The sequence below is a fragment of the Microtus pennsylvanicus genome, chromosome 1 (assembly GCF_037038515.1).
Source record: "Microtus pennsylvanicus isolate mMicPen1 chromosome 1, mMicPen1.hap1, whole genome shotgun sequence".
Taxonomy (NCBI): Eukaryota; Metazoa; Chordata; class Mammalia; order Rodentia; family Cricetidae; genus Microtus; species Microtus pennsylvanicus.
Genome location: NC_134579.1, coordinates 180,529,151 through 180,556,380, shown reverse-complemented (window position 1 = coordinate 180,556,380; position 27,230 = coordinate 180,529,151). Strand labels below are relative to the sequence as shown.

The window sequence follows — 27,230 nt, the reverse complement described above, 5'->3', positions numbered from 1 at the left end:
TTTCTGTCTCTTCCCCGCCACCGCCTCCCATTTCCCTCCCCCTCCCCCAATTAAGTCCCCCCCCCCAGCCCGAAAAGCAATCAGGGTTCCCTGTCCTGTGGGAGGTCCAAGGAACCCCCACCTCCATCCAGGTCTAGTAAGTTGAGCATCCAAACTGCCTAGGCTCCCACAAAGCCAGTGCATGCAGTAGGATCAGAAACCCATTGCCATTGTTCTTGAGTTCTCATTAGTCCTCATTGTCCGCTATGTTCAGAGAGTCCGGTTTTATCCCAGGCTTTTCAAGACCCAGGCCAGCTGGCCTTGGTGAGTTCCCAGTAGAACATCCCCATTGTCTCAGTGTGTGGGTGCACCCCTTGCGGTCCTGAGTTCCTTGCTCATGCTCTCTCTCCTTCTGCTCCTGATTTGGACCTTGAGATTTCAGTCCTGTGCTCCAATGTGGGTCTCTGTCTCTGTCTCCTTTCATCACCTGCTGAAGGTTAATATTCAGGAGGATGCCTATATGTTTTTCTTTGGGTTCTCCTTATTTAGCTTCTCTAGTATCACTAATTATAGGCTCAATGTCCTTGGTTTATGGCTAGAAACCAAATATGAGTGAGTACATCCCATGTTGCTCTTTTTGGGTCTGGCTTACCTCACTCAGGATAGTGTTTTCTATTTCCATCCATTTGTATGCAAAATTCAAGAAGTCCTTGTTTTTTATTGCTGAGTAGTACTCTAATATGTATATATTCCATACTTTCTTCATCCATTCTTCCATTGAAGGGCATCTAGGTTGTTTCCAGGTTCTGGCTATCACAAACAATGCTGCTATGAACATCGTAGAGCATATACTTTTGTTGTATGATAGGGCCTCTCTTGGGTATATTCCCAAGAGTGGTATTGCTGGATCCAGGGGTAGGTTGATCCCGAATTTCCTGAGAAACCGAAACACTGCTTTCCAAAGTGGTTGCACAAGTTTGCATTCCCACCAGCAATGGATGAGGGTACCCCTTTCTCCACAACCTCTCCAGCAAAGGCTATCATTGGTGTTTTTGATTTTCGCCATTCTGACAGGTGTAAGATGGTATCTTAAAGTTGTCTTGATTTGCATTTCCCTGATCGCTAAGGAAGTTGAGCATGACCTTAAGTGTCTTTTGGCCATTTGAAGTTCTTCTGTTGAGAATTCTCTGTTCAGCTCAATGCCCCATTTTATAATTGGGTTGGTTAGCCTTTTGCGGTCTAGTTTCCTGAGATCTTTATATATTTTGGAGATCAGACCTTTGTCAGTTGCGGGGTTGGTGAAGATCTTCTCCCAGTCAGTGGATTGCCTTTGTGTCTTAGCGACAGTGTCCTTTGCTTTACAGAAGCTTCTCAGTCTCAGGAGGTCCCATTTATTCAATGAGGTCCTTAATGTCTGTGCTACTGGGGTTATACGTAGGAAGTGATCTCCTGTGCCTATGTGTTGTAGAGTGCTTCCCACTTTCTCTTCTATCAAGTTCAGTGTGTTCGGACTGATATTGAGGTCTTTAATCCATTTGGACTTGAGTTTTGTGCATGGTGATAGATATGGATCTATTTTCATTCTTCTACAGGTTGACATCCAGTTTTGCCAGCACATTTTGTTGAAGATGCTCTCTTTTTTCCATTGTATACCTTTAGCTCCTTTATCGAAAATCAGGTGTTCATAGGTTTGAGGGTTAATGTCAGGGTCTTCTATTCAATTCCATTGGTCAACTTCTCTGTTTTTATGCCAATACCAAGCTGTTTTCAATACTGTAGCTCTGTAGTAGAGTTTGAAGTCAGGGATGGTAATGCCTCCAGACAATCCTTTGTTGTATAAGATTGTTTTGGCTATCCTGGGTTTTTTGTTCTTCCAAATAAAGTTGATTATTGTCTTCTCCAGATCTGTGAAGAATTTTGATGGGATTTTGATGTGCATTGCATTGAATCTATAGATTGCTTTTGGTAGAATTGCCATTTTTACTATGTTGATCCTCCCAATCCAGGAGCAAGGAAGATCTTTCCATTTTCTGGTGTCGTCTTCAATTTCTTCCTTCAAAGACTTAAAGTTCTTGTCAAATAGATCTTTCACATCCTTGGTCAGAGTTACCCCAAGATATTTTATGCTATTTGTGGCTATCGTGAGAGGTGATGCTTCTCTAATTTCCCTCTCTGTTTCCTTATCCTTAGTGTATAGGAAGGCCACTGATTTTTTGGAGTTGATCTTGTATCCTGCCACATTACTAAAGGTGTTTATCAGCTGTAGGAGTTCTTTGGTAGAGTTTTTGGGGGTCGCTTATGTATACTATCATATCATCTGCAAATAACGAGAGCTTAACTTCTTCTTTTCCGATACGAATCCCCTTGATCCCTTTATGTTGTCTTATTGCTGTTGCTAGAACTTCAAGCACTATATTGAAGAGGTATGGAGAGAGTGGACATCCTTGTCGTGTTCCTGATTTTAGTGGGATGGCTTTGAGTTTTTCTCCATTTAATTTAATGTTAGCCGACGGCTTGCTGTAAATAGCTTTTATTATATTTAGGTATGACCCTTGTATCCCTAATCTCTCCAAGACTTTTATCATAAAGGGGTGTTGAATTTTGTCAAATGCTTTTTCAGCATCTAATGAAATGATCATATGTTTTTTTTTCTTTCAGTTTATTTATATGGTGGATTACATTGATAGATTTGCGTATGTTGAACCAGCCCTGCATCTCTGGGATGAAGCCTACTTGATCATAATGGATAATTTTTCGGATGTGTTCTTGGATTCGGTTTGCCAGTATTTTATTGAGAATTTTTGCGTCGATATTCATGAGTGAGATAGGCCTGTAATTCTCTTTCTTGGTTGGGTCTTTGTGTGGTTTTGGTATCAGGGTAACTGTAGCTTCATAAAAGGAATTTGGCAATGACTCTTCTGTTTCTATATTGTGAAATACATTAAGGAGTATAGGTATTAGCTCTTCTTGGAGGTTCTGGTAGAATTCTGCATTGAAACCATCTGGTCCTGGGCTTTTTTTGGAAGGTAGATTTTTGATAACGGTTTCTAGTTCTTCGCGACTAACAGGTCTATTTAGATCGTTCACCTGGTTTTGGTTTAGCTTTGGTATGTGGCACTTATCTAAAAAAATGTCCATTTCTTTTGCATTTTCTAGTTTTGTGGCATACAGGCTTTTGTAGTAAGATCTAATGAGTCTCTGAATTTCCTCTGTGTCTGTGGTTATGTCCCCCTTTTCATTTCTGATCTTATTTATTTGCGTGTTCTCTCTCTGTCGTTTAATTAGTTTGGATAGGGGTTTGTCGATCTTGTTGATTTTCTCCAAGAACCAACTTTTTGTTTCATTGATTCTTTGGACTGTTTTCTGCGTTTCTATTTTGTTGATTTCTGCCCTCAGTTTGATTATTTCCAGTCTTCTACTCCTCCTGGGCGTGTCTGCTTCTTTTTTTTCTAAAGCTTTCAGGTGTGCTGTTAAGTCTCCGATGTATGCTTTCTCTGTTTTCTTTAAGTGGGCACTTAGTGCTATGAACTTTCCTCTTAGCACTGATTTCATAGTGTCTCATAGGTTTGAGTATGTTGTCCCTTTATTTTCATTAAATTCAAGGAAGACTTTAATTTCTTTCTTGATTTCTTCCTTGACCCAGGTGTGGTTCAGTAGTTGACTGTTCAGTTTCCATGAGTTTGTCGGCTTTCTGGAGGTAGGATTGTTGTTGAATTCTAACTTTAATCCGTGGTGATCTGATAGGACACAGGTGGACACTGATATTTTTTTGTATCTGTGGAGGTTTCCTTTGTTTCCGAGTATGTGGTCAATTTTCGAGAAGGTTCCATGGGCTGCAGAGAAGAAGGTATATTCTTTCCTATTTGGGTGGAATGTTCTATAGATGTCTGTTAAGTCCAATTGCTTCATTACCTCCAGTAGTTCTCTTACTTCTCTATTACGTTTCTGTCTGATTGACCTGTCCATTGCTGAGAGAGGTGTATTGAAGTCTCCTACTACTAGTGTGTGTGGTTTGATGTCTGCCTTGAGTTTTAGTAATATTTCTTTTACATACGTGGGTGCTTTTATATTAGGGGCGTAAATATTCAAGATTGAGACGTCATCCTGACAAATTGTTCCTGTTATGAGTATGAAGTGTCCCTCTCTATCTCTTCTGATTGATTTTAGTTTGAAGTCAGTTTTGTTAGAAATTAATATGGCCACACCTGCTTTTTTCTTAGGACCATTTGCTTGAAAGACCTTTTCCCAACCCTTTACTCGGAGTAGATGCCTGTTTTTGTGGTTGAGATGAGTTTCTTGCAAACAGCAGAATGTTGGATCCTGTTTTCGTATCCAATCTCTTAGCCTGTGCCGTTTTATAGGTGAATTGAGACCATTAATATTAAGTGATATTAATGACCAGTGGTTGTTTATGCCGGATATTCTTATTGTTTTTGGAAGTAGAATTTGTGTGTCTCCCTTCTTTGAGTTGTGCTAGTGAAGGGTCGCTAGATGCCCGAGTTATTGTAGGCAGTGTTGGCAATGTTGGATTCCTTGGGTTGCGGTTTTCCTTCTATTACTTTCTGTAGGGCTGGGTTCGTGGCTACGTATTGTTTAAATTTGTTCTTATCCTGGAATGTCTTGATTTCTCCATTTATAGTGAATGAAAGCTTGGCTGGGTATAGTAGTCTGGGCTTGTATCCATGGTCTCTTAGCTTCTGCAGTACTTCTATCCAGGACCTTCTGGCTTTCATTGTTTCCATAGAGAAATCAGGTGTAAGTCTGATCGGTTTACCTTTATAAGTTACTTGGCCTTTTTCCTTTGCAGCTCTTAGTATTCTTTCTTTAACCTGTATATTTTGTGTTTTGATTATTATATGGCAAGGGGATGTTTTCCTTTGATCCAGTCTGTTTGGTGTTCTGTATGCTTCTTGAATATTCAAAGGAATATCTTTCTTTATGTTGGGAAAGTTTTCTTCCATAATTTTGTTCAAAATATTTTCTGGGCCTTTGAGCTGTGACTCTTCTCCTTCTTCTATTCCTATTTTTCTTAGATTTGGTCTTTTTATTGTGTCCCATAATTCCTGAATGTTTTGTGATGAGAATTTGTTGGTTTTGCAGTTTTCTTTGATCAGAGCGTTTATTTTCTCTATGGTGTCCTCAGAATCTGAGATTCTTTCTTCTATTTCTTGTATTCTATTGACTATGCTTGTTTCTGTTGGCTCTGCTCGTTGACCTAGATTTTCCATATCTAGCTGGTCCTCAGTTTGTGTTTTCTTCCTTGCTTCCATTTCAGTTTTCAATTCTTGAACGGTTTCCATTACCTGTTTGATCGTTCTTTCTTGGTTTCCCAGGCTATTATGTACGTATTTACTCATTTCTTCAAATTTTTGGTTATACTTCTCATCCATTTCTATAAGGGCATTTTTCACATGTTGTTTAAGGGATTCCACTGCTTTCATGAAGTCAATTTTTTCCACTTCTTCTGTGTTAGGGTGTTGGAGACTTTCTGTTGCAAGATCATTGGGTTCTGGTGTTTTCATGTTGTTTTTCAGATTATTGGGTGAATTCTTTCCTTGGCGCCTACCCATCTCCTCCTATCGATGCTATCTAAGGGGTCTGTTAAAACTAGTTCAGGTTTCCCTGCTGGCCAGGGGCTCCTCTTACAAAATGCCCTTGCTCTGTTTCCTGGTTCCTGCCGGGGGGGCCAAGATCCCTCTCACCCCTCAGAAGGGTCTTCAGGAATAGGACCCGGCTCCTCCTTTGCCAGGGACCTCCCCAACCAAAGGCCTACCTCTTTGGTTTAATTGTAGTGGGGCGATCTGTCCTTGGTGTTGTGCGCGGTCCCTGCTGCCTGCTTCTGCTGCTGGGAGGGTTCCCGCCGCCAGCAGCCTGTGTCCTCTGCTGCTGCTCCAGTCCCAGCCGGTACCAGGCTGTCCCAGTCGGTCCCCGCCGGCTGTGCTGGGCGTCCTCTGGCCGCCTTCCGCCGCCCGGTGATCCGGCCGCCTTTTCTGCCCGTTGATCTGGCCCCCTTCTGCCGCCCGGTGATCTGGCCCTCTATCTGTTATTTCATTGGTTAATTAATAAATGAACTGCTTGGCCTGATAGGTCAGAACATAGGTGGGTGGAGTAAACAGAACAGAATTCTGGGAAGAAGGAAAATGAGGCAGATGCCATGTTTCTCCTCTCCAGGTCAGATGCTATGGAGTCAACAGCCAGGTCTGACTGAATCTTTCCCAGTAAGCCACTATCTCGTGGTGCTACATAGATTATTAGAAATGGGTTAGTCAAGATATGAGAGTTAGCCAAGAAGAGGCTAAATATAATGGGCCAGGCAGTATTTAAAAGATAAAGTTTGTGTATTGTTATTTCTGGGGCTAAGCTAACCATGTAGGAGCTGGGTGGGATGAAAAGCAGGCCTGCCTGCACCTCATCACTACACATCAGAAAACAGACTTTATGTTATGATTCATAAAAGTAGGAAAATTAGAGTTATGAAGTAGCAAAGAAAATAATGTTAGCATTATTTTCCACAAAATGAGGAACTTTATTAAAGGGTCATAGCTTTAGGGAGGTTGAGAACCACTGTTCTAAGGGATGACCTTCCCTATGCCTCTGGCGACATATGCTCCCTGGAGCTTTCATATAGTCATGCTTCTAAAATCAGTCTTTCACCAATCCCTTATCATTCCATAGCTTTAACTCCTTACCATGTGAATCAACTCACCCCACACTTACTTCAAATACCTCATTTAAATTTCATTGCAGAATTTGGAGTTACAAATTTCCGTGACCATGTCTAGTCTTTCTGAAACATTCTACACTGTAGATCTAGCACATTTTAAAAATGTTTTAACTTCTTGACTTCTTTAGTACCATATTATATCAAGCCAATCTATTCCCTTAATAGTTTCTTCCTAAAGAATAGGTAGTCAACCTGTGGCTCATGATCCACTGTGGTGTGTGTGGGGGGACTGAACAACACTTTCATATGGTTCACATGAGACCATCAGAAAATACAGATATTTATATTACATTTCATAGCAGTGGCAAAATTACAGACATGGCATTGCAAGGAAAATAATTTTATGGTTGGGGGGGTCATCAAAACATGAGAAATAAAGGGTTACAGCATTACGAAGGTTGAGAACCACTGCACCCAGAGGCCGAATTCTTCCAATCTTAGTATTCTTTCCTCCTTTTCTCTTTCTCAGTAGAATCACCTGCTGTGACCTTTAACCTTGCTGCCTACATTTGGATGAATGAGACTCTACATTGTTCTAAAGCCTATTCCTTACTCTGAAGTCTATGTTCAACTTCATAGTTACTTGTGATTTTTCTGGAATGTCATCTTTCTTCAGTTTTTCTATTACTCCAAATCACCAAGAAATTTCTCCTATAACAGGCTGAGTCCTGTTCCCTGTACAATTTCACATAGACCTCAAATAGAGCTTTGGCTAATCAGCGGACCTCATCTCTCATCTAATTTCCTTACCAAATCACATTGTTTCTTTCTGTTTATTACTGGAGTTATTGCAAGCATTGTTGAATGACAGAATGAATTCCTATTGGGTTCTTCTTCTTCTTTGTGTTAACCCAAATTATTTCACAAAAGAATCTTATAATGAATAGGTCAGTAATATAAGAAATATTCAATAGATTTTCAGTGAAAATTGATTAAAGTTGAAGATTTAGAAAACTCTGAAATATAGATGAAAAAATTCATTCTAAATTTGTATCACCATTATATATTTAAGAATTATTATTTTTATCTCTGACTACCCAAGTTCTTATAATTTCTTGAAGGCCATTGTCAATGAGATGGTCTCTGTAAATACTCGGAGTAAGTTGATGGAAAAAGTAAGATGTAGGAGGAGGCTGCTTTTTAGCTCCTAGCCAACTGGCTAGTTTACCCCGAAATAATCACACAGAAATTGTATTAATTAAATCACTGTTTGGCCCATTAACTCTAGCTTCTTTTTGGCTAACTCTTACATATTAATTCAACCCATTTCTAGTAATCTGTGTATCACCACGTGGCTATGGCTTGCCAGCTAAAATTCCCGGCGGCTGTCTCAGGTGGTGGATCCATGGTTTCTCCCTGACACCTCCCTTCTTTCTCTCAGCATACAGTCTAGTTTTCCCAAACTAGTTCTATTCTTCCCTGTCATAGGTTCAAAGCAGTTCTTTATTTGTTAACCAATAAAAGCAGCACATAGACAGAAGAATCTCCCATACCAGTAAGGCCCTAGAAGACCAGGGGCAAAGCCTCTTTTTTCTATGTTGCTTCAGGAAAGTTACATTTCAGTCTTCATTCTTTCATGGTTGTCTTCTAAGAAAGGGAAATTTTCTATATATTTCTTAGGTGTGTTTTTAAGTTTCAGTAAAAACATAATGTAGAGTATCTGGCATAAAAAAATAATAGTTCTTATGATGTTACTGAAATGTATTTTAATGTGTACATTTTAAAAATTAAATTCTGCAAATTGTTTCAGTTTTAGTATTATAAACCCATATATTATGTATAAATATACACTGTAGACAGAGACTGAACAAAAAAAACACATACATAAACAAACACATACAAATACAACAGACACATAAAACCCATACAGAAAACCCATAGAAACACTAACTTGGAAACCACAATAAATAAGCAAAAAAAGTTTTAAAAATGCCCAATTAAAAAAAAAATTTTTAAAAGCCCAATTAAAGCATTATGAGACATATCCAAAAATATCATTTGCATTCTTTTTTGGATTGATTGTCTAGTGCTGGGCATGGGTCCTCTCTAAATGTGGTTTCTCTACCTAGTGAGAATTCACTGGAAAAAACACTTTATCCTCTGTGCATGATTGTTAATTGGAGATAATTACTGAGATAGGTATGGAGGATCTTTCTCAGCACTGGGACCTCATATAGCTTAGACCAGGACAATACAGTATATGCTGCCTTTCTCTCTGTGAGTATATATATATATATATATATATATATATATATATATATATATATATATGTGTGTGTGTGTGTGTGTGTGTGTGTGTGTGTGTGTGTGTGTGTGTATATATATTCTGGCATGTCTGGAACTCATAGATTTTTTTGTGTCTCCTGGGTGAGCCATTTCCAGTGGTGGATAGGTCCCAGCATTAGGTCTGAAAAGTTAGTGGGGGACAGAAGTGAGCAGTGGTGAGAATCTTGCACCCTGACTGACTCATAGTCAGAATGCTTCTTTATTTATACAGAACTCAGTAAATAGAAATAGATTCATGTTGTTCCAAAATATATATCATATCATTTTTGGTTTTAGACATGTGTTTCACTTCCTTTTGATCATCTTTAGTCATGATTAATAAACTATGACAGAATAGAATTATCATTTCCAATCATTTTCTCTCAAGTTGTTGGCATCTTTGATAAACTGAGTTATCTTTTATAATCATTCTTACTCATTAACATCATAACACAACTTTTAAGAATCCAGAGGCATATGACAGCCTGTTCTCAGACTAGTAGCTTTTGTGGCTACAATGAACCAAAACAAAATATACAAGCTAATCTAGGCAGATTGCCATGACCTAAGAAGTGTATTATTAACTCTTAAAGGTTAGAGTGTCCAAGAAATATCCTCAGGCCAAAGTTGTGACAACAATTGGGCTGTCTTTTTGACTCCTGCGATTCCCATCAGATATGACTGTGTCCATCTGCCATTATTCCTGGCTCTACAGCTTTTCCAGCTCCTCTTCCACATAGTTCCCTGAGAAATGAGAAGATGGTCTTGATGAAGATCTCCCATTTAAGACTGAGCGTGCCACAGTCTCTCACTCTCTGAACAGTGTCCAGTTGAAGAGTCATGTTTGGGGACTGGTGAAACGACTTAGCAGCTAAATGGTAGTTACTATTCTTGCAGAGGAACAGAATTCAGTTTCCAGCACCATATAAGAAAGACATCTCACAATCACTTAGAACTCCATCTTCAAGAGGTCTGACATACTCTAGAGCAATGGTTCTCATCCTGTGGGTGTAAAGTCCTTTGTGAGCTGAACATCCCCTTTTGAGAGGTTGTCTAAGACCATCCTACATACCATATGTTTACCTTAAAATCATAACAGTAGCACAGTTATAATTACGAAGTAGCAAAATAATTTTATGGCTGGGGGTAACCACAACAGGAGGAGCTGTGGTAAAGGGTCACAACACGAGAAAGGTTGAGAATCACTGTGCTAGAAGTAGTGTACTCACATGGACAGACACACATACACAAACACACACACGCAAAAAAAATTAAAATAATAAAAGTGAATGAATGCTTTAAATATATAGTTAAGTTTTATTCTATTCACTTTTTTAATCCTGAAGAAAAGTACTGCTTCATTTTAGTTTGTGGTATGTTATAACCTACGAACTGCTATGTATGTTTTTATGGATGAGGACCCTGAACCATTTTTCTTTTGTGCATAAATTTCTTACAAGTATACAAATTCTCAAAGGAAGAAGATCTTTGCTTTCATTTAGGTAGTCTGGCATTATTTTCAAAAGATGCATACTATGTTGCTTCCAAACATCATGTCGCCACTTATAGATTTCTTTTATTTATAACTGTTCATCAGTTAGGTTAAGATTGTGGCCATTTCATCAGTATTTAAACAAGCTTGTTTAAATAACCTTTAAAGCGAGTCAATTCAAACTTTAGTTACAATCTATAAAAGTGGTACAAGCAATTCTGCTATGTTTTCTTTTTTGTTCTTTTACATAAGAGCGTTTCTCATTGATATTCATAATTTCTTTTCTATTAGAGAAAATTCAAATACTGGCCTATCTTGTCCTTTTTGCATTTATTAGTTAAAATATGGTAAGAAAACTCTGAGTAAATAAAACAATTATAAGTACTAAAAGATTGCAATGAAAATTAAGATTATTCCAGTATATTGTGTTAATGTTGCTGATTTAAAATTACTTGCACAAAATTCTATATGTGCCTGTAAGTCAGAATATATAAAAGACAAAGTAATTTTCAAAATATGACTGAGTTACTGTTTATGTCTATGAGTTGTAATTGAAGTTTAATGTCTTTTTCTTAAGTTTTATTGAAGTAAAATTTGTAAAGACGAATTGTACATTTTAAGTCATTGATGTATAATTGGTAAAGACAAGTTGTACATTTTGAGGTGTACAATGTGAAGGTTTAATATACATATGCATCAGGATATAATCATCATGACTAAGCTAATTAGCATATTAATTGGCTCAGTTAAGTGTTTTACTAAGAAATTTACATTACAATCTGCTGTCTTAGAGAAGTGTGTTTGTGTGTGATGTGTTTTTCTGTGTACATGTGTATTGTAGGACGTTGTAGGTGTGCGCATATACATGTTGAATCTTCAGGTCCATTTCAGGTGTTTTCTTCCATAGCTCCCCACCTTGGCTTTTGAGGCAGGGTCTTTTACTGACCCTGATGTTTTTGTTTGGGGAAGACTAGTTATCAGAAAATTCCAGAGTTTTTTTTCTATTTCCCCATCCCTGGGGTTAGGATTACAGATATGTGCCATCGCACCTGATCTTTTGTGTTGATTAAGAGCATCCAATCCCAAATTCTCATGTTTCTTTTTCTCTAAATAATTGTCACTATTTGATAATGGCCATTCTGACCTATCATGTGATGTCTTATAATTTTTATTTCATTTCCATGATAACTAATGAGGTTTACCCCATTTTTATGTTTCTGTTTACCTTGTGCATATATTTTTTTAGATATTATTAGTTGGGCTATTTTTTCTCTATAGGTATATGACTTATTTATTATTTTTATATATTAATCTACCATGTCTATGGTTTACAAATGTTTTATATAATTTAAGATGTCTTTTTAATCTCTGAATTGTTTGCTTTGTTGCTTAGAACATTTTGACGTGATGTGTCCCATACTTTGATGTGATGTGTCCTGTACTTTGACGTGATGTGTCCCATACTTTGATGTGATGTGTCCCGTACTTTGATGTGATGTGTCCTGTACTTTACCCCTCTATTTTTGGAGCAGTTCAGTGCTGTCCCTTTGCACCCATTTCCCAAATCAGAATGCTTGAGCTAGAAGCTGCATTTAGATTAGTGACCTGTAACTCTTAAAAATCCTTAGGTACAGTGTTTTCCTTTGAACAACAAAAATCATTTAGACTGAATTACTTTTCATTTTTTGTTCTCTAGAAGATTCCAAAGACACACCAGCTTCAAAGAAAGGAAAAGGTGAGTTTGTTTTCTTTCGCTCCTTTACACATTTTCTCTCAATGATGCAACATTTTGCTTTTTATTGCTTGTTTGTTTTAGTTTAATCTTTTGATACAATTATTGGAATTTCTAGACCACATTAATGTGGTTAAATTATTTTTTCAATAAATTTGTATATTTATGAACTATGAATTTCATGATATATTAGAAAAAATAACTGAATGTTATTTAAAAGTAATCATCAGCTGCATTTTTGACTAATCTACAGAAACATCCTTTAAAGATTATCATATTTAAAGGTAACTTTATCAAGTAGGGAAAAGCTATTATTTCATCAAGTATTACTCTTAATTAAGAAAAAAAGTCACACTCGGGAGGCGGAGGCAGGCGGATCTCTGTGAGTTCGAGACCAGCCTGGTCTACAAGAGCTAGTTCCAGGACAGGTCCAAAACCACAGAGAAACCCTGTCTCGAAAAACCAAAAAAAAAAAAAAAAAAAAGAAATAAAGAAAAAAAGTCACTTATAGTAAAGCTGTCTCATAAAGGGAGAAAATGGGAAAGCAAGAAAGGGAAGATAAGACCTGAAAAACAAACATATATACATACATACATATACACACATACACACAAAACTAACATAAATACATACATACATATACACACATACACACAAAACTAACATACATACATACATACATATACACACATACACACAAAACTAACATACATACATACATACATACATACATATACACACATACACACAAAACTAACATACATACATACATACATATACACACATACACACAAAACTAACATACATACATACATCCATATACACACATACACACAAAACTAACATACATACATACATACATATACACACATACACACAAAACAAACATATATACATACATACATATACACACATACACACAAAACAAACATATATACATACATACATATACACACATACACACAAAATCTCACTGACTAAAGAAAAAACCTTTCCTGTTAGCATTCATCCCCTATAACCTTTTCCACTATTTTATTTTTAGAGTTCTCCAGAGACTATTAAAACATGCATCATTTCTTTAAGAGAATACATGCCAGGAATTCCTTCAATTTTTTTTAAATCATTGTTTTAATTTCCATATACACATTATCAGCATATATATATATACAATAGTTCTCTGGAATCCTCAACCTTTCCTTAATATTATTAAAAATCATACAATCTGTTTGATAACACTATTTTAAAGAAAAATGGAAATATAATGACACTGTACTCATACATACACTCATATACAGATACAATATGCACATAATTAAAATAAATGTTTTAAAAATACAGTTAAGGTTTATTCTGATCATTTTTATTTATCCTGAAGGGAAAAAACTTACATCTGATAATAAGGGTCTTGGAATTAGCAGCTTGAATATGTTGCAACATAAAAGCTGTTGTGTATGAATCTATGGATAGGGACCTTGTACTGCTTTGCATTCATGCTGAAATTTTGCATTCATATTCCTAAGCAAAAAACAGTTGTTTTATTCATTTACATATTCTGGCATCATTTTCAAAAGACACACACTATCTTATTCCAAACACCATGTCACCTTTCATAGATTTTCCTTATTTATGCATGCTTATCAGTTAAGATTATGACCATTTCATCAGTATTTAAATGATCAAAGCCAACACTGAAACAAACTTTAAAAGAGGCCCATTCATACTTTAATTGCAAACTACCAAATCTGTGCAAGCAAATTTGTTTTGTTTCCATTTTGTTCTTTTACATAATAATGTTTCTCCTTGAAGTTCATAATTTCTATTCTATTAGAAAAAATAAAATACTATCTTACCCCTTTTCCATTTACCAGTTAAAATATGGTATAAAAACTCTGAGTAAATAAAACAATTATAAGTACTAAAAGATTGCAATGAAAATTAAAATTGCTCCAATATATTGTGTTAGTGTTGTCTATTATTTAAAAGTACTTTAATGCAATTCTGTATGTGCCTGCAAGTCAGAATATATAAAAGACAAAGTAATTTTCAAAATATAAAATAAGTTATTGTTTATAATCTTTGAGATTCAGCTCAAATTTAATGTCTTTTTCTCTTCTTTCATTCAGGTATAGTTGGTAAGATAAATTGTACATTTTAAGTTATACAATCTGATGCTTTACTATACATATGCATCAAGATATAATTATTATAACTAAAATAATCAGTATATTAATTGGCTTAGTTAACTTTTGTAGGATGAACGTTACAATCTGTTGTCTTAGATAATTGTGCATATGTCCCATTGGTGTGCATGCGCTTTGTGTGCACGTGAGCAGGTGCAGGTTCTTGTAAGTTCAGACACATGTATGTGGAAGCTATATGTCTGTGACAGGTGTTTTCAAGCACAGCTCTTCACGTTGGCATTTCAGGCATGGTCTCTTTCTGTCCCTGATATTCACTGATTTAGGAATGTCAGCAAGTTCCATAGAGTTCCTCCTGTTTCCTCATCCCCAGAGCTAGGGTTATATGTGGGCACCACTGCATGGTATGTTTGTTCTGAGCATCCAAACTCAAGACCTCCCACCTGCAAGCCCTCTACCCACTGAAACATCTCTCCGGGCATTGTCTTAGAAAATTACATGCCTGTGATGAGCTAGATTTGTCCTGAACAAGCATCCCCAATTGGAGTTCCTAGATATTATATAACATAGAGAATTTTCATGCGTTTGAAAAACTCCAACATTTTTCTCTGGTGCATAGACAGATTTAATTTCCAACCAAGAAAGTAAACAAAAAAAAATGTTCTTTTCCTCTAAATATTTGCTCTATTTGACATTATTATAAAATGGTCAAGTTGACACTCAATATCTCATATTATTGTTATTTTATTTCCATGAAAATTAGTTTAAAAAATATATATCTGAATCATATATATAATTTAAATGCCTGATTTTAATTATATTTTTATAAATATAATATTTTATATTTATTTATTTATTTTACATTCTACCTGTCCCTCTTTGATCCCTCCTGTTCCCATCCCCACCTGGCCCCAGTCCTCCAAGGAAATCTCTTATATTTCCCCTTCCCAGAGAGTTCTGAGTGTCCCCACTTGAGCCCTCCTTGTTGCCTATCCTCTCTGGGTGTGTAAACTCTAACATGGTTATTGATCACATTTTATGTATCTTTTGAACATGTGTATACCTTTTATGGATATTTTTATTGGGCTATTTTATCTCTAGGCATATGGCTTCCTTACATATTTTAATAGATTACCTTCTATCAGCTACATGGTTTGCAAATATTTTATCTCGTTTCATAAGTTGTATTTTTATTCTCAATTGTTTGCTTTGCTGCTTAGAAACATTTTGTTGTGATATTTTCTGTACTTTGGTGTGATGTGCCCTGTATTTTGATGTGATGGGTGCAGTACTTTGATGAGATGCATATCATATACTTTGTCCCTCTGCCTGTCTCCACCATTTCCCCATACAGACTGTTTAATTTAGAAGTTGAGTTTATATTACCAACCTGTAACTCATTAAAATCTTTAAGTAGAATGTTTTCCTTTGAACAACAACAAAAATTTCAACTGTGATTTGCCTTTCATTTTTGTTCTCTAGAAGATTCCAAAGAAACCAAAGACATATCAGCTTCAAATAAAGACAAAGGTGGGTCTGTTACCTTTGCTCATTTACACATTTTCTCTTAAGAATGCAATGTTTTGCTCTTTTTTGTTCATTTGTATTAATTTAATGTTTTGGATCTCTTCTCATAATTATCCACATTTATAGGGTAGATTTACTTTTACTAATCATGCAGTTTTGTAAACTATGAGTTTCATTGCACATTGAAAAAGAGTTAGATAGACATTATTACAAGTAAAAATAATTTATTGTTTAACATACAGAAGTGTTCTTTAATATTATCATGTTTAATAACAAATTATCACTTTATTGATTGGAAATGAATTATTTCCTTAAGAAGTAACTGTAATTAAGAAAAAAGCCACTTATAACAAAACAATTTTCATAAAGAGAAAAAAGGGAACATAGGCCCTAGAAAAGACACACACATACACATGCATACACACACACACACACACCACACACACACACACAGTATATGTATTCAGAAAACCCTGTGCCTTTAAACATCTAATCTAAATTAAACATTTCCAGAGGTCACTATCTGGCAAGTGAGAGTTGGAACTAGCTTTCTCAGTTTTTGTCATTGTTGTTTGTGAATGACTCCTAACTTTTGACTCGAGAACTGCTACACCAACAACACTTATTTTCTCTTCTACTTATAATTTATTCTGTGAATACTAAAAATTGTCCAATAGTTGCTCTTACTATGAATAATATGCTCTGTAACTGGCACTGTTCTTTATTAAAAATTGTGATAAACATTACTTTGAAAATCAAACACACAGCAAGAAAAGTGGATACCCATGCCTTGCAAAATAAATTTTGAATTTTAGTTTGTATCAAAGTGTGTTACAGAAAATGTATAAAATTGGTGAGAATGAAAATTGATTCAGCAATTCATGATGCAAGCATTCCTTTTAGAACTAAGAATAGACCTAACACATCTTCTGTCAATTCCAATATTAGACATATATTTAAAGGTGATAAGTCATTATCACAAAATGATACCATACTTCCATAATAATTGCCATACTATTTACATAGTTATAGCACAAAATAAACACATATGCCTTTTTGTGAATGAAAGGTAAAGAATTGTGGCATATATACACAATGGGTTATTATTTAGCCAAAGCCAAAACCAGCCAACCAATTAACCAAACAAAAGACACAAACTGTTATCTGGAGCAAAATGGATGGGCATGAAAGTCATTGTGTTAAGTGAAATAAGTCAAATGCCACATACCATCACTGTTTTAAAAACTAGATCTCAATTGGATACAAGAATAGAATGGAGCAGTTGTGACAAACTGAAGATAGCAGAAAAGAAGTAAAGAATAAGCAAACTACACAACACCAAACCCAGAAAGGAAGAATTTTTTTTTTCCCATAGTGCACTGAAGTAACTATTGGTTGAAATAGTCTATGTGATATTTTGAATTATTAAAAGAAAACTACAAACTCTCCAATACATAAGATTGATTGACCTCTAAAGAGACAGAATTATTTACATAGATGCTACTTTACTATCTTATATCTGAGCATCAACGACTGTATATCAAGAAATAAAGATAGGCCAGTTTGTTCCCATCCAGCAGACTCCAGCCAATAGGGCCAGCCTTCCTGTTTGTACCATTGCCAAGAGCATGTTTCTCTATACCTGTGAGCTCATTTTTAATACGGATAATCTGAATTGATAAAAACCTCAAGTGTGTAAGAAGGATTTTTTCTGCCACTAAAATACTGTGCTCGTGCTGGGCATTTATGGCATATACCTTTAATCCAGCACTCAGGATGCAGAGGCAGACAGTTCTCTGTGAGTATGTGGCAAGCCTGGTCTACAGAGATAGTTCTAACAGCCAAGGCTGTTACATAGAGACATTCTGTCTAATAAAATAAAAAATAATTACTGTGCTGATGTATAGAAGACTCAAGCCATGTGCATGCTATGACATCTCTGCATGTATTAATACTTACCTTTTAAATTTTTCTCCTCTAGAAGTAACTGATGATGTATCTTCCCAAAAGAAGCAAAAAAGTAAGTTTACAACTAAATTAGAAAAACAGCGAACTTCTCAATACCATGTAGAACTTAAACTTGGAGCCTCCTATGAACAATATTAGGGAAAAAAAAGATTTTTTAGCTAAAAAGTATTTTTGACCTGAAGAATAACCTTATAATGAACCATTTATGCTCCAAAGAGAAACTTGTCATTTTTATGTCAGGAAAGAGGTACAGGGTTGGATAACTCCAAGTAATGATTGAAGTGGCATTTATCACGAACCATTCTGCATAATTCTGATCCTGGGCTTTCTAGCAGAATCTTGCTTAAATGTGAGTTCTTGTCTGCTGTATAACAGATCCATAGAAGTGAGGGGGTGAACTTTTCTAACTCAAGTTTTTAAAAATGTAGAAATATATTTTAGCAATTCAGTTGCTTAGAGATTCATTCCCAAGATTCAGAGTTCCTTTTGACATCGCTGAATACCTGGCAAGACTTTAACAGTCGTTTTCTGGGATCCTTGATTGTACAATCCAATCTGCATTCACATGCAGTTCCGACACTTGGAGCTCAAGAGTCCCAATTTCCCAGTGCTTCCAAATTAAACATTTGTTTTCAGATTGTAAAGCAACAAATCATGGATAAACACACACACACACACACACACACACACACACCTTTCACCAGGAAGACGAGAACAAACAGTTTTAAAATACGATTCAATACAATCATTACACATAATGCTTTAAAGTAAACAACTAAATATTTAGCTGAGAAAATAATTCCTGTAGGGTTTGCATGGCTTCCTCCATGCCTTCTGCAGGTATTTGGTGCAGTGGTTTATTAATGGAGAGCTTCAGATATCTACAATGCTGCAAGTGTTGCTGGTGACACTGTCATGACTGCTGTGCTTGAAAGAGAATCCCTGAAATGCTTAATAAAATCAGACTGTGAACAATGGAGGCATGCAAACAGTCTTGATGAAATAATTTCAGATACCATTTCAAAATCCATGAAAAAGCAGTTATGATCCAAGCTGCAGTGCTCTCCAATTGATAAAGCATTGTCAATAATTTTCAACTAAATTGCATCAATGGTTGAGATTTCTTATTTCATAAATAAACATTAGAAATTCAATAAGTAGGTTGTATCCATATTAATTTCCTATTTATCTTGTCTGTATTAGAAAGTGGGTGAACACGAGTTGAATATATCTGTATCATTTTTTACAATTACATGTGAATCTAAAATTATTTCAACAAGGAAAGATGTGATTAAAAGTGTCCAGGCATGGTTTCTACTACTAGCTCTCTAAATGCTGAGTCATGATAATTGCCTTGTGTTCAAAAACCATCCTGGGACACATACTAAGTGACCCTGGATAGCCATTGTTACAGACTAAAATGTTTCTTGAAAGAGAAAGAAAAATAAACACATTAAATATTGTCAAATACTTTTCAGCACAGATTTCCAATTGTGGAATTTATTATATCACAACATTTTTTATCTTAACATAGTAGTTTTATATCCTAGTCTTCATGAGTCTTTAATGCAGGTTCTAAACGTTTTGGAGCTAGTGATATTTTTATTAAAAGCTCTTTCAGCATGAGTTAGATGTATATGCCACGACAGCACCTGCATCTTCTGAGGTTCAAAAAGGATAGAACAGTCATGAATAGGCTCTTGAATTTTAGCATCAATGCTGCCATTTCTCCCTGACTCCTCAGTTTTTTGTTACTTCCATCTAATACACTACTATAATCACTACAGCTTTGGAAAAAGAGGGTTTGTACCACCAAAGTAGAACAAAACAGAAAACAGGTTAATTTCTGAGAACCTGGTTATTGAGGCTAGAGTACCTTTAAGCCCTGGAATCTGGGGATACCATTAATGTGACTCATGCCTATAGTCTCAGAACGTGGGAGGCTATGGCCAAAGAAAATTTGTAAGCCCAGCCTATGAGGAAGTATTACTTCGTTCAGCTTCCCCCTAGCCCCGCCACATTTCATTTCATTCATACGAATTTGGCCTTTTCTTCCCTGGTCTTCTGAAAAATGTCTAGAATTGTTGGCAAAAATATATATGGATAGGCTAGAAAATAGTGAAACATCAGGAAGTTTATCTGTGATTATAGGAGGCGTTTCCTTTCAATACTGCTGCTTACAGGGAGACCTGATTTAATGTTCAGAGCTCAGGTTCTGCATACTGCTTCATGCAATAATTTACACTGCCCTGCTAAAAAACATATATATATATATATATATATATATATATATATATATATATATTTTAGTTAGTTGAAGGTGAGGGATAGAGATCTAGTGTATGGGTGTCAGAAGACACTGTATTAGGAGTTGAATCCTCCCTTCCATCACGGGGCTTGAGCTTACTTAGTCAAGATTGACAGCAAGCACCTTTACTGGCTAAGTCATCTCACTGGTCCTGTGCTACATTGGTTTCACTTTTCTGTGTACTATGCTTGAATTATCTGCGCTAGGCTGTCTCAGTAGAGCTTTAGCTTCAAAATTAAGATAAATGGAACAATTCATTATTTTAGAAATTCCAGACTCTATGGGATATTATTTTATACACACACACATGCACGCACACACATGCACACACACACACACACACACACACACACACACACCCATTGTTGGTTCTTTTACTTTTTCAGTATTCCCATCATGATTTCTATTATGTTGATTTTATGCATGAATATCCCAAGGCATGATGAAGTTTAGTTTTGTCTAGAAGTTATGAGGGCTAACTATAGTCAGAGAGTAGTTAGTCTACTGTGGTGTAGATTCTCAATGTCTTGCTCTGTTGCTGCACAAGTCCTACTTGTAACAAAAATTCTACTCTCTTCCTTAGATCCCATCAGTTTCTTTCAATGTGTCTACTTGGATGGATACAATGGCTATGGATTTCAGTTTCCCGTCACTCCTGCCCAACGTCCCGGAGAGAACTCTGGCAAAGCAAACTCTCCAGGACAGAAGCAGCAAGGACAGTAGACCCCTGTGTATGACCCTGACAACTGCATTGACCGTGTGAAAAGAATTCATCTCTTTAGTCTAAATGGTGGTGCAGGCAACTGAAACTATCCAGTGCTGAGATTTCTTTGTAAACATTCTGCCCCTCTGCCTGGTATAAAGAGGTGGCACGGATAAAGGGGTTGAGTAATAATTAAATGTGTTGGAGGGTCTAATACTCAAGAATATTCATGTGTGTCTATTGCTGTGGGAAGGGTACTTACATTTAGTGGTTTTTATTCATTGTGAGAGTGTACACTCATTATAGTTTATTTTGTATTGGTCTTTTAAATGTAATTGGCACACTTACGAAACAAAATTTCTGGCTTCAGGTAGTTTTTAAATTGATAACAGATTGTGTTCTAGGCTTAAATGGTACAGGAACATACACAAAAGTTGCTCTTCTGCATCATGTGAGTAAACTCAGTTTACTTAAATACCTATGTTTACCATTATACTTCTGTCTGTTTCTAGTTCAGTTGTGGCAAGGTTCTACAATAGGTATGACTTACACCAGAGTGTTGTAAGTCCCTTGTCATATTCTTCAAATAGCAGACAGAGAGGACGTGACAAAGAACATATGCTTGACAAATCTTATTTGTGAGATTTGTCTTTAGCTCCAATTAAGACATTTTCTCCTATGGACATGTAGTTAAGCATGTCTTGTAAATCGTTTATTTAATATGTCAGTCAAGGAGATGTGAAATTTTCACATTTCTCCAGATTGTGCCCCAGTGAGAACATCACCTGGGTGAAAGTTTAGATAAATCAATATTCATAGGTGACCAAGGCAAACAGAATGTATTTCTCAATACATTCTTCCTGTAAAATTAAATATTTTCTTTTTCAAATGAAAACAATACAAATGCTGTTCAATGTTTAAGTGAGACATTTGGTCCTTGATATGTTCATGGGATGTCTTACTTTCTTTTACTAATTGGACATTAATGCCAGTTAAATGAATGGCAATTTTTAACTTGCTCATCCATGCATTACCATAAATAACTTTTGAGAGTGTTCATCTTAGTGATGATACAAATGCTCTGTTTTAATGAGCTTTTCTTATCAACTCTAAAAAAAAATGTGTCTGTGATTTTTCATCACGTTTCCAGTTGCAGCTGAACTTGTTAGAAATTAACTCAGGAAATGACTTGACTTACCATTTCTGACACTATCATCAGTTCAGCACTGGCTGAGCTATTCAGTGACTGACCTAATCATGTGACTGGTTTTCAAGCATGCAACCAACCACAATTCTTGAGATCTAAAATACAGGTCGGTTTATCAATCGTCAACTAAGGTGTGGATCTTCTGCTCAGTATTAATGTTGGGATGTCAATAACTTTTGTAAGAAAGTTAGTTTTAACCAGATGCTGACAGATTTTATTCACACCACAACAAACTAACACTACAGTGAACTAGATTAATGGAACCATTTGGAGGGGAAAGGAGACCAAGAAATGGATCATTTCAGATCTGAGCAGATGGTACCATCTTGCAAAGCCCCTTCATTCAGCAACTCAAATTTACGAGGACAGTGAATGAAGTGCTCTGCTTAGGTGTGGTTTCATTCATGCAATTTCCTGCATAAAAGAAGAGAGAGCAAATATTACAGTTGTTTTAAAATTCCTGTGACGGGGTGGATTCTCCTCGTTATTATCTTTCAGTGACTATGTAATAAGGACTTACTCTTGCTACTCTGTGTCAGGTACTAGACTGTATAAAATAAATACAGCAATCAATTTTACTTAGTGTTATTCTGGCACAGCAAATGACATTGGAAACATTATTAAATGGACTGAGTCTGTATCTCCATGTGTAAAGGAGAACCAACGAAACAGGCAACACAGTGCTTCACAGATTTACCGTGGCAACAGATAAAGTATCTTAAGATGTTTGAAAATATTTTCTGAAATCACCTTTTGGAGATGACACTAATTTTATCTCCATGGAGTTTTAAATATCATTAGTTATTTCCTTATGAAATAAATGGATAAAAAATAACAAATGTTATTGTAAATGTAGATTTAGAGAAACTAATTATGGAGCAATTAACAATGACAATAAGTGTTTAAAGTTTGTCCAAACTTTAATTGATGATTATAATTTGAAAGTATCTTCTCAACAACCATCTGTTTGTATCTTTACATCAATAAAGCGTTTCTAGCCCTTTTGAGTTTAATGATTTTATCTCTAAAATAAAAAAACACAATAAGCTAATTCTCCATTTTAAACATTTCTTCATGATTTATGCTATGTGGTAAGAATGTGTAAGAAATTGCTTAAATTTTTGGATTTATCTAGTTGGTGTGAGCTTTCCTTGCTCCCATCTTTCACTCCATCTTGATATTTGAAATTACACAGAAAATAAGAACACATCTTTTAACCCATGTTTTCTTATTTCTCTACAGTTATGTATATTCTGTTAACCTTAATTCAAGTGTAATGAAAGTAATTTGTGTGTTTTCCTGATGAAAATGGCATTCTGTGGACTCATTGTGATATATTCTTGCCTAAACTCTTAGGGGAACTATTTCATAACTGTTAAAGCATATTTAAGAACTTTGCCTATTTCCCTGAGGCAAATAAATTGCTAAATAAAAAGGTAAGAATAATAACAAACATTGCTGGTAGAAAATTAAATATTCACCTAGCACAGCTGACATCTTCAGAAAATGAAAATACTCCAAGAAACACAATAAGAGAACATTTATTAAATCACTTTTTATAAACAGATCAATGTGAGAAGTGTGTTCAGTCACTTATCAGGTCTAATTTCAGTTTCACTATTGGTGACTGGGATTAAAGGACAGCCCAAACTTCATAACCATACAATCATTACTTTAGAGGAGAAGACACCTGTGTGTATGCCAGTAGTTACTGGTAATTTCAAAGCTAGGTCTTGAACCTTCCCTAACTTTCAGAAGACCTTGGCTAGTTCTTAGGGTACTCTTTAAAATTTTTATTATTTGAAAAGTATATTTGCATTATCTGTGTGCCTGTGTGAAGTAGTGTAACTGTGAGCAGAGGTACTGCAGAGACCATTAGAGGGCTTTAGATTTTTTAAAGCTGAAGCTACAGGATGTTGTGCCACCTATTTGAATGCTGGACACCAAATTCTGGTCTCCTGGAAAAGCACCAAGTACAGTTAACTGCTAAATCATCTTTCTGGGCCCTTAGTGGTTCATAACTGTAGGTACATGTTTCTTTCCTGCAGCTGCTCCCAAATACTCACACAGAGTTTTATATTATTTATAAATGCTCAGCTGGTAGGTTAGGCTTATTCCTAACTAGTCCTTTTGAGTTTAATGATTTTTATCTCTAAAATAAAAACACCTATATAAGCTAATTCTAATTTAAATAGAACTAATAGAAGTCTTATAACTTAAATTAACCTATTTCTATTAACCTACGTTCTGCCATGTGGCTGTGACTCTACCCATCCTTCAGCATGTTCTGCTCCATCTGTGGCTCCTGGCATCTCCCCTCACTCCACCCTTCTTTTTTCCAGCAGTCTCAGTTTGGCTTTCCCGCCTAACCTTTTTCTGTTGAACTATTTGACAGTCAGCTTGTTTATTGAACCAATCACAGAGACAAATATTTACAGTGTACAGTGGTTATTCTACAGCACAAAGTTACTATTGACTGATTTTTCTAACACCCTCCAAATTTATATTAAGAATATAATCTGTATCGTAATTTTATATGGAAAGACTTACTTGCTTCTACTCACAAGCTGAGGAATGTTTGCCATGTTCATTTGTCACCCTTATACAAAGAGTGGATCTTAAAGAGGTTAAGAAAACCAGACAGTGGTGACACACATTTTTAATTCCAGCACTCAGGTTGTAGATTCAGGCAAATATCTGAGTTTGAAACAAAACTACTGGTCTACAGAGCAAGTTCCAGGACAGCTAAGGATACACAGAGAAACTCTGTCTCAAAATACACACAGACATACACACACACGGTAAGTGTTCAGCTGTCCCACCCTCAAAGAAAGTCTGCCAAGCAACAGCTGCTCTCCTGGAGCTATTCAAGACCATGCAAACAGGGTATGTATTCCACCTTTTTGATTGCGGCCATGTAATTTTGTTTTCCAGTCTCCTATCCCCATCTCCTATTCATATCTCTAGGGACCAGAAAGGTCACCTTGGAATGCTTTGCCTAATAAATCTGGTCTTTTACTTTTAATTTGTCTTGATTTGGCTTGCTGCATCAGTGGAGAGACTTAATATTGGAGTATGGAAACCTTTCATCTTAGTACATTGTTCAGGAAGAGTTAAGCTTTCCTTATGGGCTAGTGCCACCTGGGAATCCACTCTTTTCTTTAGGCGTCCTTTCCTTCAGAATGGATCAACTTTTGGCTCAGTAAGTAACCCATTCCAAGTCACTGTCTATTGATGGAGGAAGGTCATTGGTTAATAAAGAAACTGCTTGGCCTGATAGGTTAGAACATAGGTGAGTGGAGTAAACAGAACAGAATGCTGGGAGGAAGAGGAAGTGAGGCAGATGCCATGCCGCTCCTCTCCAGGGCAGACATAATGAAGCAAGCCACCAGGTCAGACATGCTGAATCTTTCCAGGTAAGACTGGTGCTATACAGATTACTAAATATGGGTTAGACAAGATGTGAGAATTAGCCATTAAGAGGCTAGAACTAATGGGCCAAGCAGTGTTTAAAAGAATACAGTTTCCGTGTAATTATTTTGGGGCATAAGCTAGCCATGCAGCCCGGAGCCGGGTGGCAGGAATGCAGCCCGCAGCTACTAGTACAGTCTATAGAGGTCCAGGATCTCTTCTGAGCCTACTCTTGAGATACCATATTAGGACATTGCCATACCAGGGCAAGACTATCCTGTTTACAGAGCAAAGATTGTCTTTGCTCCATGAAACCTTTTGTACAGGAGAGTTCTGCAAAAGGGCACCTCCCACCACCCACCCTCAACCCAAGCCTATTGCAGTGGACAGATTTAGACTTTGGGTTTCAACACAGGCTTGTGAAGCTGGCAGCTGCAGGTTTAAGCCCAATCCCCAAACACCCTTTGGGTGTCTTTTACAAAATCTATTCAAATTAGAGCTTTCTAATGTCTGATTCCCATATGCTCTAAGGCCTGTCTTCAATATACTCTTGAGAAACAGTCAAGATGGCCACAGGAAGAAACTCAACTTTACTATCTTCTATGAAAATTCCTGCTGGCATATGTACAAATGGTCTGAACTCCCCTACACCCATAAACTTTAGGTTCTGCACTCCGATCCTTCTGTAGCCAGTGCCCCATGTCCCAGGTCTTGTTGGCTAGGGTAGCGGTAACTTCAGACTCCCATTTATTCAGGGACTGGGACTTTGAACATTCTGTCCTGAACATGTCCTAAAAGTCACTGACTCCTCTCCTGTCCCCTGAACCCTGCCACTTTCCCCCTTCTATGTTGCCACATGCTCCTTTCAAAGGGCAATTGTCTTCCCTTTATCCACCTCTTTCTCCTTCTTCCCCCTCCAGGACAAAGGCTGAGGACCAGCTTCCTCCTCCTTAGCCATTTTGCTCTCTCACCCTTCCTCCACTGTCTCTTCTTCTTCTTCTTCTTCTTCTTCTTCTTCTTCTTCTTCTTCTTCTTCTTCTTCTTCTTCTTCTTCTTCTCTCTCTCTCTCTCTCTCTCTCTCTCTCTCTCTCTCTCTCTCTCTCTCTGATTTTGTAAGGAGGCCAGAGGCTGCTAGTTAGTTCCTGGCCACTTAATCCCAAAATAATCACACAGAAACTGTATTATTTAAATCACTGCTCTAGCTTCTTATTGGCTCTTACATCTTAATTTAACCCATCTCCATTAATCTGTGCAACATCACAAGGTCTACCAGCCAAGTTTCAGCACATCTGTCTCCAATGGTGGCTCCAAAGCTTCTCCCTGACTCTGCCTCCTCCCAGCATTCAGTTTAGTTTTCAGTGCCTAGCTCTGTTCCCTTATAGCTCTACTCTAGGCCCAAATCAGTTTCTTTATTAACCAATTATATTCACAGCATACAGAGTGGAATCACACTTCAGTTTCACATAGTTAAATTTAAACCATCTGTGTATGCTTATTGTAAATATTGATACAATTGATATTGAAGCTATACTCTATATACAATGTTTTATATAAAAGGGAGACATACTAAGTCTCTGCAATCTTAAGAAAGAACAATGCAACTTGTAAACATATCATTTTCATCTTGTGATGCTTATATTTCAAAAAATATTTTGAGTTAATTCACTGGTTTAAATCAAAATGGTTTTAGAAGTGAAGATTAAACATACTGTCATCCCATTCTTACGGCCTCCATCCCCATTCAGCCCTTTCAATCCTTAAATCCTACAGCTAGTC

General features: G+C 36.5%; 1 protein-coding gene across 24 annotated transcripts in view; it reads left to right on the top strand.

Moving 5' to 3' along the window:
• Trdn (triadin) overlaps nucleotides 1-23,056 on the top strand; it is a 380,261-nt gene extending 357,205 nt beyond the window's left edge. For all 24 annotated transcript variants that reach the window (XM_075946189.1, XM_075946182.1, XM_075946106.1 and 21 more), the window contains 4 exons: nucleotides 12,157-12,195; nucleotides 15,813-15,860; nucleotides 17,839-17,877; nucleotides 20,717-23,056. In XM_075946189.1, the coding sequence (XP_075802304.1) occupies nucleotides 12,157-12,195; nucleotides 15,813-15,860; nucleotides 17,839-17,877; nucleotides 20,717-20,856 (266 nt within the window). In that variant the 3' untranslated portion in view covers nucleotides 20,857-23,056. The remainder of the gene's footprint in view (nucleotides 1-12,156; nucleotides 12,196-15,812; nucleotides 15,861-17,838; nucleotides 17,878-20,716) is intronic.
• The last annotated feature ends 4,174 nt before the right edge of the window (nucleotides 23,057-27,230 follow it).